Here is a 14,123-nt window from a genome sequence, read left to right as displayed (position 1 = left end):
GTGGCGGAGAAGGCGGTTCAAGAGATTCAGGGGGAGATTCTTCGTCTCAAGCCTAACTGTAGGGCTGTTACTCTCTGTCACTACGGCCAACCTGAACAGTCGTGTTAGGCTGCGTGGATTGTCTGCCCACGAAATACTGCTTCAGCGTGACCACTTCTCCCATAGGCAGTTGCCTGTGGTCGACCAGGACCTCATCGTGAAACAACACTCGGAGTGTGTGTCACCAACCATCCATGCAGCATGAAGTCAATGGTGCCCTTGGGTCGTGTGGCCGTGCCTCCCGCCATTCGACCTGGTGAACTGGTGTACCGGTATGGTGACCGGAATAAGTCAAATGCCCGTGACAGGTACCTCGTCATGAGCATGGATGGTTCATGGTGCAATATCCAGAAGTTCACGGGGTCTCAACTCCGTCGTACCTCCTACAGGGTCAGGCTGGGTGACTGCTACATAGTGGGAGGTCCCTCTACGGCCTCTGAACCCCTCGCGGACGATTTCGCGTCTGATGAGGACTTGGACAACCCTGCCCCGCACTGCCCTGACATACCGCCAGCCATTGCTGAGCCCCCACCTGCACCTTGCCTGCCTTGTGATAACGATATGAGGCTGGGGGATGAGACTGGGCCTCCCGTCAAGGTCGAGCCTGGGGGGAGCTCCCCTGGCGAGTGTGTGCCTGCTCTTGCACCTGATGCTGCACCTCGATGCTCGGAGTGTCGTCGGCGCTTGCTGCAGCATTTAGAGGACTTTGAACTTTAGGCCAGTTTTTTGTGTGTACTGGTGATAATGTTTTGTCTTACCTAACAGGTCTAGTTATATAGCCTGAGCTGTGATGTTGCATGGTGTTCTGTGGTGTTATTGTTGTACTGTGTGTAGGGGCGGGGCGTCTTTCTTTTGGAATAAAAAGGAGTGACGCCAGTAGTGGTTGTGGTTGCTATGGTTACCAAGCCTCCCTTCTGGTCTGCCTGCGTTGCAGCCTGGGTTGTTCTTCCTGTTTTAACTAAATGGCTGCCGCCGCACGTTTCCATCTGCGTTGTGTGATTCATTGATGTCGTCTCTCATTACTGGCGTTGGATATGTGTGTTCTTGTAGTTGTTCAATATGTGTTTGTGTTTTTGTGTTGCATTGCTGTGGGCTTGGGGAAACCATGTTTCGTTTCATTTTATGTGCGTAAGTGCATGAAATGAAACGACAAAGTGTTTTTGATTCTGATTTCTCATTCTGAACCTCCCTCAGGTCCTCTCTTTCCACTTTCTCATCGTTTGTGTACATTTGACTTTCTCCTTCTTCCTCTGTTTATCTATCCCATTAATCCTCTCCAACAGCCCTCACCCCAACATCCAGAGCTCCTGCATCCTTGGTTCAACTGGGACGTGGAGGCAGGTGGCAGCAGGAGTCTCATCAACAGGCAGGAAGCAAATGTGACTTTCTGAGGCCGGTACCCAACCGGTCAGCATCAGCCCATCACTTACATATGCCATAAAGCAAGGCATGGCTTAGTAGTATGTACCGTGTCGGAGCACTGTATTCACACACAGTGCCAGCAGGCTGGAGTAACGAGACCAAGCCAAGTCAAACCACCATTATACCACACAGCTACCATTGTTAGGCTGCTTGAATGGGCCCTTTGAACCTGTGTTGCCCTGATCAGAATCAGGAACACTTTGTTTGTCGTTTCATTTCATGCACTTGTGCACATGAAATGAAACAAAACTTGGTTTCCCCCAGCCCACAGCAGTGCAACACAAAGACACAAACATATATCCAAAAACTACAAGCTCTACAAGAACACATGTATCCAAACTAACACAAATATCCAAGCTAAACAAACAAAAAAAATCACTGTCCAGAGAATGAACACCAGCCAGGATGACTGTCAGAACTGCCGGTCTGCATGGGCTAGCAGTTAGCTTTGCCTGCCCCGCTTCCACATCCTGTCAGACCGCCCTCAGTGTTTCCTCTGTGGGCGCAGCTCCGGTCAGGGCTGTGGTCCCTGCCCTGCAGCAGACCAGGCTCTCCCAACCGATCCAGCGCCAGCTCTCCCAGCCATCAAACGAAGACACAAACTTAGACAAAGATGTCGACAAAGACACTGCATGGACGATACTGAGTGAGGTCACTGCAAACGCGAATTTGCGTCGCCATCTTCCCGCACCGGAAGTGGAAGTCCCTTAAAATGTTAAGAAAAGAAAATGTGTAATAAAAAAAAAAATAGCAAAAACAAACAACAACAATGTACTCATCACATACAATTACCAAATGTTGTCTGTGTCCGAGGTACCTGTACCTGGAAACCAGAAATAGTGTGGCTGTTTTCAGTAAGCTAGATGATGAAGTACATTTTAAGGAGGAGGAACAGCATGGTGTAGTAGTGAATAACTGAACTCTAGTGACACTAACTGAACACATTTGCAGTTGTGACTTGACACTGCATTTGGCAAGGTGTGCTGTGTAATAAGGAGAAAAAGGCAACACAAACCCCAGAGTCTCAAGAGCAAGGCATGTTAGAAACTGAGCAGAGGACACCGGCCGGTCCTGCCAGCCAAAGCAGTTCTGTTGCAGTGTCGTCAAGCAGCCTCCAAACTGTGGAGTCCGGAGCATGTTCCAGTTTCTTCATCACACACTGACTTATATAACAGCACGTAACACAGCAGAAGTAGGTCAGCTACGGTGTGGATACAGTCCAAATGAACTGCGTTCAGTGCTTTTTACTTATAACCACCCTTAAACTTCAAACAGACTGCAGTGAAATTCCGATTCCCACACTTTTCTCCCATAAAAAAGTACACAGAGCATTCACATATTTAGAAATTTATTGAAATGGTAGCTATATAATGAAATTATAATGGATGTAAAGGACACCTACCCTTGCATAGGTTACAGATCAGCCACACAGTACACACGTTGCAGAATCTAAACGAAGATTAAAACCACATACTGCAAAGTTAACTTCTGGTTCAAGGAGGAATTTAGTGGCAGCCCAGTAGATAGGGATAGTTGTGTTTTAAATCTGGTTCCAGCACTAGGATTTCCAGCTTCGTGGACTGAGGCAGGGCTTTGGCTTAAATTGGAAGTCAGGATTAAAATAAAAAGAAGGCAGACATATCAGCAAATCTGAAACATCAATTTGCACTCATTAGTCCCATAATCATCAGTCATTCACTTGAAAACACAGACTGTAATATTGTCTAATGACAGGAAGAGCTCAAGAAAAACAACAATAATATAATCTGATCAATATTAGTAACTGCAAATAATATTGCCAGTATTGGTTTATTTGAATGATTTAGGTCATGCAGTCTTCCACCAACCATGCACTTTCCATAGAAGCAAACTGAAACCCATATATATGTGTGTGTATATATATATATATATATATATATATATATATATATATATATATATATATATATATATATACACTACCGTTCAAAAGTTTGGGATCACATTGAAATGTCCATATTTTTGAAGGAAAAGCACTGTACTTTTCAATGAAGATAACTTTAAACTAGTCTTAACTTTAAAGAAATACACGCTATACATTGCTAATGTGGTAAATGACTATTCTAGCTGCAAATGTCTGGTTTTTGGTGCAATATCTACATAGGTGTATAGAGGCCCATTTCAAGCAACTATCACTCCAGTGTTCTAATGGTACAATGTGTTTGCTCATTGGCTCAGAAGGCTAATTGATGATTAGAAAACCCTTGTGCAATCATGTTCACACATCTGAAAACAGTTTAGCTCGTTACAGAAGCTACAAAACTGACCTTCCTTTGAGCAGATTGAGTTTCTGGAGCATCACATTTGTGGGGTCAATTAAACGCTCAAAATGGCCAGAAAAAGAGAACTTTCATCTGAAACTCGACAGTCTATTCTTGTTCTTAGAAATGAAGGCTATTCCATGCGAGAAATTGCTAAGAAATTGAAGATTTCCTACACCGGTGTGTACTACTCCCTTCAGAGGACAGCACAAACAGGCTCTAACCAGAGTAGAAAAAGAAGTGGGAGGCCGCGTTGCACAACTGAGCAAGAAGATAAGTACATTAGAGTCTCTAGTTTGAGAAACAGATGCCTCACAGGTCCCCAACTGGCATCTTCATTAAATAGTACCCGCAAAACACCAGTGTCAACATCTACAGTGAAGAGGCGGCTGCGGGATTCTGGGCTTCAGGGCAGAGTGTCAAAGAAAAAGCCATATCTGAGACTGACCAATAAAAGAAAAAGATTAAGATGGGCAAAAGAACACAGACATTGGACAGAGAAAGACTGGAAAAAAGTGTTGTGGACGGATGAATCCAAGTTTGAGGTGTTTGGATCACAAAGAAGAATGTTTGTGAGACGCAGAACAAATGAAAAGATGCTGGAAGAATGCCTGACGCCATCTGTTAAGCATGGTGGAGGTAATGTGATGGTGTGGGGTTGCTTTGGTGCTGGTAAGGTGGGAGATTTGTACAGGGTAAAAGGGATTCTGAATAAGGAAGGCTATCACTCCATTTTGCAACGCCATGCCATACCCAGTGGACAGCGCTTGATTGGAGCCAATTTCATCCTACAACAGGACAATGACCCTAAACACACCTCCAAATTGTGCAAGAACTATTTAGAGCAGAAGCAGGCAGCTGGTATTCTATCGGTAATGGAGTGGCCAGCGCAGTCACCAGATCTGAACCCCATTGAGCTGTTGTGGGAGCAGCTTGACCGTATGGTACGCAAGAAGTGCCCATCCAACCAATCCAACTTGTGGGAGCTGCTTCTGGAAGCGTGGGGTGCAATTTCTCCAGATTACCTCAACAAATTAACAGCTAGAATGCCAAAGGTCTGCAATGCTGTAATTGCTGCAAATGGAGGATTCTTTGACGAAAGCAAAGTTTGATGTAAAAAAAAATCTTATTTCAAATACAAATCATTATTTCTAACCTTGTCAATGTCTTGACTCTATTTTCTATTCATTTCACAACATATGGTGGTGAATAAGTGTGACTTTTCATGGAAAACACAAAATTGTTTGGGTGATCCCAAACTTTTGAACGGTAGTGTATATATATATATATATATATATATATATATATATATATATATATATATATATATGCAGACTAAGATCAGCACAATATGATGCAAGCTGTCGTAGTGATGAAACCTTTGCAGGTGAATGTTTGATACACTGATACACACATAGTTCTCTTTGTTCTCAAAAGTTAAGTTACAATGTCTGTTGTCTTTGTTCTCAAAAGTTAAGTTACAACGTTTGTTCTCTTTATTCTCAAAACTTAAGTTACAATGTTTCAAAGTTTCTAAATTTCATTAAAACCCCTCAATGTATCAACACTGTTATCAAGGCTTTGAAGTCACAAAGTGAACACTTCTGAAACAATGTTTTAATAGCTAATAGGTTATTACTTCAAAAGATAACTCTGCCTTTCCTGTTACAATTCTTGAAAGCTTATTGTAAAAAATACAGAAACACCTTTCTGACATAGGTGATATGCACCCTGCTGGTCTCAGCGGACAGTGTGACCTGCTTCTTGTAAACTTGTGTTTAATAAATATGTCTGGGCTGAGCAATCAGATGTAAATAGAATAGTAAAAGGAATTGATTTTATTAAAAAGTGGATTAATATTTTTAATTGTCACTCTACTATATATAACTTAACAGGTATGTACAATGTGCTTCATTAGAATAAAATGTCCTCCATGACTTTAATGATACTCAGATAATATGTAATAATGATATAAAACTTTATTTGGTCCCTTCAGTTGAGTTCTGCTGCTCGTGAGACTGCAGCCATCAAACCCTGGCTCATGGTACACCACACATCTGAGCACATGAGCTTTTAACTGCCTTCATTTTGTTTTTCATCACTACAAGATTATCACTAATTTTACCATCAAGAAAAATATAATTGTTCTTTTTAATTATATATATTAAAAAAAGTTTGCAAATTCTCCTTCAGGATCAGTGGTTTGCTTGACACATGAGATGTTCCACAGGATTTACTTTGCATCAAATGCTGATTCCTCTGACACGTTAATTAAAGGGATATTTCATCACACATTCTACAAAAATGTATAAAGATGGTGTAAAGTGACAGGGACACGACACACACCTGGTAGACTCATGTACATGCACTGTAAACAAAAACCAAATAAGGCTCGTCGGCTGATGGGCCTCCTCACACTGAGTCTGAGACATATACGTGAGGATGAAGCTCTGAAATCTGCTAGCTGGTCTCACCTTTAACACATGGTGGTCTAACCTGTATCACACAGTGGTCGCACCTCTGACACATGGTAGTCTCACCTGCGGCACATGGTAGTCTCACCTGTAACACATGGTGGTCTCACCTGTGACACATGGTGGTCTCACCTGTAACACATGGTGGTCTCACTTGTATCACACAGTGGTCTCACCTGTAACACATGGTGGTTTCACCTGTGACACATGGTGGTCTCACTTGTATCACACAGTGGTCTCACCTGTATCACATGGTGGTTTCACCTGTGACACATGGTGGTCTCACCTGTGAAACACGTTGTTCTCCCTTGTATCACATGGTGGGCTCACCTATAATATGGTGGTCTCACCTGTAACACACGGTGGTCTCACCTTTATCACACAGTGGTCTCACTTGTATCACATGGTGGTTTCACCTGTGACACATGGTGGTCTCCCCTGTGACACACGGTGGTCTCACTTGTATCACATGGTGGGCTCACCTATAACATGATGGTCTCACCTCTGTAACACATGGTGGTTTCACCTGTGACACATGGTGGTCTCACCTGTGACACACGATGGTCTCACTTGTATCACATGGTGGGCTCACCTATAATATGGTGGTCTCACCTCTGTAACACATGGTGGTCTCACCTGTAGCACACGGTGGTCTCACCTTTATCACATGGTGGTGTCACCTGTGACACATGGTGGCTTCACTTGTATGACACGGTGGTCTCATCTGTAACACATGAAGGCTACCTGCACACACATGGCAGACCCCAGACTGTGATATGGCAGTTTCTCATAAGCGGACACTGGAGTATCTGTGTGTGATGAGATTGATCCTCGGCTTCTTGGGGAGAGGGACTGTTCAGACAAATTGTGATAGAATACATAACATACACAGAGGCATGTTTGCCTTTTGATGTTCTAACTGATAAAACTGTATATTTAGTTTGTAGATTTTGTGCAGAAACAAAGTTTTTGCATATCAGCATTCATCTAAAACCATGATATGGTGTGTGTGGTGTTGAAGGAAGGCAGGTTCTTCTAACTAAACTATGAGAGTAAGTGCTGCTTGCATGCGGGACGTCTTCAGCCAAACAAGACATCACACTAGGAGGCTACCATCGTCCTGCACATGGCCAATTGAAAACATATATATGTAAAAACAGAAAAGTAAAAAGTACTTCCTTCAAGATCTCTTTAAATTGATAGCAGTGATTATTTCATATGTCCGGAGTTGATCTTTCAGAACCTGTAAGAACATTTGGCAGGAGAAGTGGTGGCATCTTATAAAGTTTACCAACCATTCATTTGTGTCGCTCTCAGGGTGAAGGAACAGTAACGCTGGTGTTGACAACGGAATACATGTGTATTGGTTGATGAATATCACTACGTGTGTAATTCACTTTGATGCATGTAGTTTAAAGTGAGCATCAGCAATATGATGTTCCCTTGAAACACTTTGCCATTATATTGTAATGACCTCAGTAGCTTCTCCTTCTGATTAGACCTGATTACTGAACTCGCTCAGACCATGTCAGTACTTTAAAGTGCAACTGCTGTGTTTAAAAAAAAAAAAGGGTCCTGTCTGCATCTTTGTTAACAAGAACAAAGAGGAAGGCATGGTTTGCTCTGTACTGTCCATCCCTCCATTGCAGATAGCGTGGGGCTTTGCAGACAGAGCAGGCTTATGCAGGCCTGTGCAGGTCTTTGCAGACAGTGCAGGTCTTTGCAGGCCTGTGCAGGTCTTTGCAGACAATGCAGGTCTTTGCAGACAGTGCAGGTCTTTTCCGGCCTGTGCAGGTCTTTGCAGGCCTGTGTAGATGAAATGGCACAGCAAAACATTTCCCTCTCGCCTGGTGGCAACACTGTGATGTCCTCTCTCTCTAAAACAGCAACAGCACATTTTGTTTGCATGCACAGAGACTGATGCCTGTGGCTGTGATGGTGTTCAGATGAATGCTGAATTGCTAGATACCCTGTGTAGGGGTACACTGCTGTGTAGGGGTGTACTGTCATGTAGGGGTGTACTGTCATGTAGGGGTGTACTGGTGTGTATGGGTGTACTGTCATTTAGGGGTGTACTGGGGTGTAGGGTTACACTGCTGTGTAGGGGTGTACTGGTGTGTAGGGGTGTACTGGTAGGGACATCATCTACTTCAGCTGTGGTCAGATTGAACATATCCCTGTTGGTACATGCTACAACATATTGCTCCTGTGTTATCTATTGCAAACCCGTTTCAGATTGAGGACATTTCTGACAATCCACCTCAGTTAATCAGTAATACGTAAAAACATGATGTAGTCAGACCCTCACATACCAGTGACTGACTGGGAAGGTAGAATGCAACCTGATGATGCCAAATTGTGTGGCAAAATGCCATGATGGGCAGTAATTAATAACTCCTTTTCATTTACAATAGCATATATTTTTAAAAAATAGAAACACTGGATGTAGATGACAAAGAGAATGCACTGCTGGAGACAAATAAAAACAGGACACTGCCAACATGGAGGTAGACAAGTCAACAGAAAGCCTCACAGCACAACTCAAAGCAAAGCAGTGGATGCTCCTGGCCAAAGACCGTGAGCTGCTGTTTCATACTGACATGCTGCTAGCTGCTGTCGATGGCTCGCTGGTACTGAGGCCTTACTACAACATGTCCAGAGTACTTAAGTACATGCATGGCAAAGTAAGGAGCGGGGCCTCTCTCGAGTTCTCACAACACAAGGATCCAGTTTTGACCAACTATCACTGCTGTACATGTCCTCACTTCCCTCAGTCTTCATTCTGCTCTACAGCACTGTGCACTTCATGCAAGAATTATTGCCCATGTTCTCCAGGTGGACTGGTTTCACCTCTACACTTCCTCTAGCTGCAGAATAAGATGACTATGTTTTAGACTGCCGCGCTCTTCTAAACGTGCAGGCATGTTATGGCAGGTGAAGAGGAACTGTACATGTTCAGCTATCGGTTGTCTATTGCACAGGGAGGCACTTTCATCACTTCTATGAGACAGGGTTCAAGGCACGAGAAACTAATTGGAGTGATTCTATGAAATTTGTTCAATACAACCCCCCCCCCCCCCGCTGCCGTGTATTCTCTTCAAAACATGTACAGACTGAATGTAAAACAAATTCACAACTCACCACTGTTCACACCCCGAATTCAGGGGAAGGTCCATGCACACCATTACTAAAAGCTCAACAAATGAAAAGGAGGGTATTAATTATGACGTGTCTCTTTTAGGACTCTTCAAATATGTCTCCTCCCATGTTGTTGTAGTTCTATCATGCACCATATCCTGTCTTGTGTTGGACAGCAATGAGGAGAATTGTCCACAGTTCTCAAAGTCAACTGCAGCCCCTAGTAAAGTAATACTGATGTCATGCACTGAACACATGAAGATGCATGAAGATAGATGCATGGTACCACAGCTAGTGAGTTCATACTGCTGAGTATCCTGACATGCCGTAATCACTGGAGCAGGTTTCCTTTTCACTTACATTTTAACATTCAGCATGTAACTGCTCTTAAATAACCTATAATTTAAATAATAGAATGACCAGTGCACTTTTGGTGAGACCAAAGAAGGAAAAGATTGTCAACATCAGGATCCAGTAGAAGCAATCAAAAAACAAACAAACAGAACATAAAAATGAGGTAATGTCTTGTGCATGCCACTATCAAGGAAAACAGAGTGGATCTCTCCATGCTTGTTCAGAACTTCATATGAAGGTACTGCATGACACCACACAGGGGGGCTGTAGCAGCAGTGCAGATGTTCTCCACAAGAGAACCTCCTTGGACTCTATCTCATAAAAAGGCCCAGCACCATGTGATTTTATTCCTGGTAGGGTGCCTTGATAGAACACTGGTTAGCACCTGCAGCGGTTCGCATGTGCAAGGCAGCGCTGAAATTCCTCTGCTTCTCTGGATGGTCAAACACGCTGGAACTGACTCTTCTCCATGCAGCCCCAACTCCCAGGAGCCCGTCCTTGAAGCTCTTCAGTCTCAATGGTTTGTTTTGTTTTGTTTTGTTTTTTATGTCCAGTATTTTTTTTAATATATATGTATGTGTGATTCGGTAATTATGGTTTGGCCCACCCTCATCAGTTTTTCATGTACGGGATGATTATTTTTCTCAGTCTTCACACATGTCCTAGTGTAATAAAACAATGTAAAAGTGCTTCAATGAAGTGAATCAAGATTTCAGACTATTTCACCAATATTTACACTGGTTCCATGATGTCACCAGAAGTCTCCCTGATGACCTTACACATCGGTTAGCAGTTTCCCCTTATTAACACAGTTCTGACTGAGGGCAGTGCAATTAGCAGTTCTAAGATTGGCCTCCCTGAAATTATCGATGCTGTTCTTGATATCCTCATCTATCTCCATGTACTCTGACTTGCTGACAATGGACGAGCTGTGACGGCTGGAGTTGCTGTCAGAGGCCAGGTTCTGGTTGCTGACATTCAGAAGCTGGGCCTGCTCCTCTCCTTCAGTCTCTCTGTGGTAGAAATAGTTGAAGTTGGACACAATCACGGGCACGGGGAGCGCGATGGTCAGCACGCCGGCGATGGCACACAGAGAGCCCACAATCTTACCTCCAATGGTCACGGGGTACATGTCCCCATACCCCACAGTTGTCATGGACACTACAGCCCACCAGAAAGCATCTGGTATACTGGTGAAAAATGACTCCTTCTCCTCAGCCTCGGCAAAATAAACAGCACTGGAGAACAAAATCACACCGATGAAGAGGAAGAATATTAACAAGCCAAGCTCCCTCATGCTGGCCTTCAATGTCTGCCCCAGTATCTGGAGTCCCTTGGAGTGTCTTGACAGTTTGAAGATCCTGAACACCCTCACTAGACGGATGACCCTGAGGATCGCCAGAGATGTGGCCTGCTCTCCTCCACCCTTCCCTTCCTTGTTGTCTTGATCATTCGCCAGCTCTGTTCCAAGTGTGATGAAATAGGGAATAATAGCCACGATATCGATCGAGTTCATCATGTTCTTGAAGAATGCAGCCTTACTGGGACAGGCAAAAAACCGAACGATCAGCTCAAAAGAGAACCATATTATACACAGTGTCTCCACGACGAAGAAGGGGTCTGTGATAATATGTGGTTTATAATAGAGGGTACTGTTCCCCACTGTCTGCAGCCTGTCGGCGGGATCCTCCTTCAGTTCGGGCAACGTCTCCAAACAAAATATGACGATCGAAATAAGGATGACCATCACAGACACGATCGCGATACCTCTGGCGGGGCCCGAGCTCTCCGGGTGCTCGAACAGGAGCCAGATTTGCCGCTGGAACTCTTTCTCCGGCAAGGGCCGCTCCTCTTCCCGGATAAAGCCCTCGTCCTCCCGGAACTTCTCCATCGCCTCCGCGCCGAGTTCGTAAAACTTAATCTCCTCTGAGAACATATCCAGCGGAACGTTGACCGGTCTCCTCAGCCGGCCTCCGGACTGGTAGTAGTACAGTATCGCATCGAAACTCGGTCGATTGCGGTCGAAGAAGTACTCGTTTCTGAGTGGATCGAAGTAGCGCATCCTTTTCTTGGGGTTGCCCAGGAGGGTGTCTGGGAAGTGGGCCAGGGTCTTCAGCTGCGTCTCGAAGCGCAGTCCGGAGATATTGATGACCACCCGTTCGCTGCAGTCGTGCTCGTCGTGGTCGGGCGGGTAGGTGTCCTGCGTGTGTCCGGGCAGCGTGGAGGTTTCATCCATGTTATATCCCGCCGCCACCGTCATCCTGGCCGCCGTCGAGCCGAACGCGCGATGCAGGAGATTTAAAAAAAATAAAAAATAAAAAAGGCGGCTCAGCCCGTCTGAACAGGCATCTGGTTGTGAACGTGACGGTCCCCGGTTCGCTTCCAGCAGGGAGCGGGGCTCTCCGTCAGCGCAGCTCCCCGACCATTCTCTCTGAGCTCACCATCCCTCCGTCCCCCATGATGTTTACTGTACACTATAGGCTTCAACCTGGGTGGGAATGGAAAAAAAAGAAAAAGATCGAATTTTCAGCTATACAGCCAATTTGTCCACACTGTAATCGACATCCTGTCGCAGGAAGAACGCGCACTGAACAACGCGGGATTTCGTTGGCAAACTGCCCCCCGCGCGCAAACTGCTACAATTTGGACACTGTACACTGGGCTACTGTACAGTGTGCTGTATTTTTACCGCATACATTATTCAAATGTGCAGTCGCCACAGCCCGCCCTCTCTCCGAGTCTCTGCACATCACAGCCTATGTACAGTATGTACAGACTGCTGGGAGAGCAGGGCAACACGACAAATATGAGTATTACTCACGCTGACGCTCAGGCACGAGCAACACCAAATGTCTGATTTGCGTTTGGATGGCCGACACTAGAACCCCGCACCGCGGCTCGGGCGCAGCGCAGCGCACTAGCTGATTCTGGTGTTTAGATGCTGGTGTTTAGATGCTTATGGACTGCGTCGCCCTCGCCATCGTCCCCGGTGTCCTCTGGGTGCGTTTTCAACGTCGATCGGAACAACTGGGACGTATCAAACAGCTTTGAACCTCGGCCGCGTAAATCCCTGGATGGGCAGTGTAACATCATACTGGGAAGTGTTGGACGTGGAGAGCGCAGCCTGGCAACAACAACAACAACAACAACAACAACAATAATAATAATAATAATAATAATTATTATTATTATAATGATAATAACAATAAAAATAGGCTAACAATAGTAAAAAAGGACAAAAAACGCTGGACAGTTGGAATGATTTGATTGTGTTAACCGTCGTTCTCAGCTGCGCTCTCACCGCCGTATAAACTCCATAACACAATGATGATGGTGGTGTTGGACAGCCTTAATAATCAGGTGGGCATTAATAAGCATTAATAAGTATTAATAAGTGTTTATACGTGTTAATAGGGGCGCTCTCAACGCGAGTTTCTTCATGTTACAGCATCAGCACAACACAACAAGAGCTCTGCTGCTTGCTGCGGTCAACAAGACGCGATGCGTCTGCACCGGCAGCGCGTGCACTCCCTCCCTCCCTCCACTGAGGGGGAAAAAGAAAGAAAAGAAAGACAGACGAGCCGCCGTGGGAATAACGGTTTTAGGAAACATGGAACGGGAGTGAGGAGAATGTCCATGTAAATTTAGAGGCATATTGCAGGATTGCATGTTTGGGGGGGGGGGGCAGAGTAAGCGAGCGGGAGGGGCAAGATCATGAGTGAGAGAGGGAGGGATGGGGACGGAGGGGGATTCGACGCAATGCAGATAGACTGTAAAGCACGTTGCCGCTACAGTGCTCGCCTTACCACAAAAACAGCAGGTAAACTGACACGACACCTGCACTGTACTGCGTCTCACCGGAGCACGAGGCTGAGCAGCAGGGTACAGTAAAGTACAGTAATGAGAGAGGTCACGTGATGATCAGTCGACTGATTATCACGTCATTTTAATTTATAAAGCTGTTTCGGTTCATACAACGTTGTACAACTCATCCACTATAAGGGAAGACTGAGACACCTGATTAAAATGATTAATCAGGAACATATTACGTCATGCCGAGGGCGGCGCGGTGGTCCAGTGGTTAGCACTCCTGCCTCACAGCAAGAAGGTCCTGGATTCGAACCCCAGGCCGTCCCAGGTCCCTTTCCTCCCACCATCAAAAAGACATGCATGTTAGGGTTAATACTACTGTCTGTGCCCCTGAGCAAGGCAGTGGAAAGAAGAACTGCAGCTGGTGCCCGGGTGCTGCAGCTGCCCACTGCTGCTTTACAACAGGATGGTTACACACAGAGATCACACTCACTGTAAGAACACAGTGTCAGATAAATTGACTTTCATTGTGTAGTGCATCAAGCTCCTCAGTTTGTTCAGTCTTACCAATGTTCATGGTAAACAC

The 14,123-nt window shown here is 45.1% G+C and overlaps 1 protein-coding gene across 1 annotated transcript; it reads right to left on the bottom strand.

Annotated features, from left to right (window-relative positions):
* Window positions 1-10,502: 10,502 nt before the first annotated feature.
* On the bottom strand, window positions 10,503-11,987 carry kcna1b (potassium voltage-gated channel, shaker-related subfamily, member 1b). The gene has a single exon (XM_056276574.1). The coding sequence runs from the start codon at window positions 11,985-11,987 to the stop codon at window positions 10,503-10,505; it is 1,485 nt and encodes a 494-aa protein (XP_056132549.1).
* Between the last annotated feature and the right edge of the window lie 2,136 nt (window positions 11,988-14,123).

The sequence above is a fragment of the Lampris incognitus genome, chromosome 3, assembly GCF_029633865.1.
Source record: "Lampris incognitus isolate fLamInc1 chromosome 3, fLamInc1.hap2, whole genome shotgun sequence".
Taxonomy (NCBI): Eukaryota; Metazoa; Chordata; class Actinopteri; order Lampriformes; family Lampridae; genus Lampris; species Lampris incognitus.
Note: the sequence above shows the minus strand (reverse complement) of the source record. Positions and strands in the feature narration are given on the sequence as shown.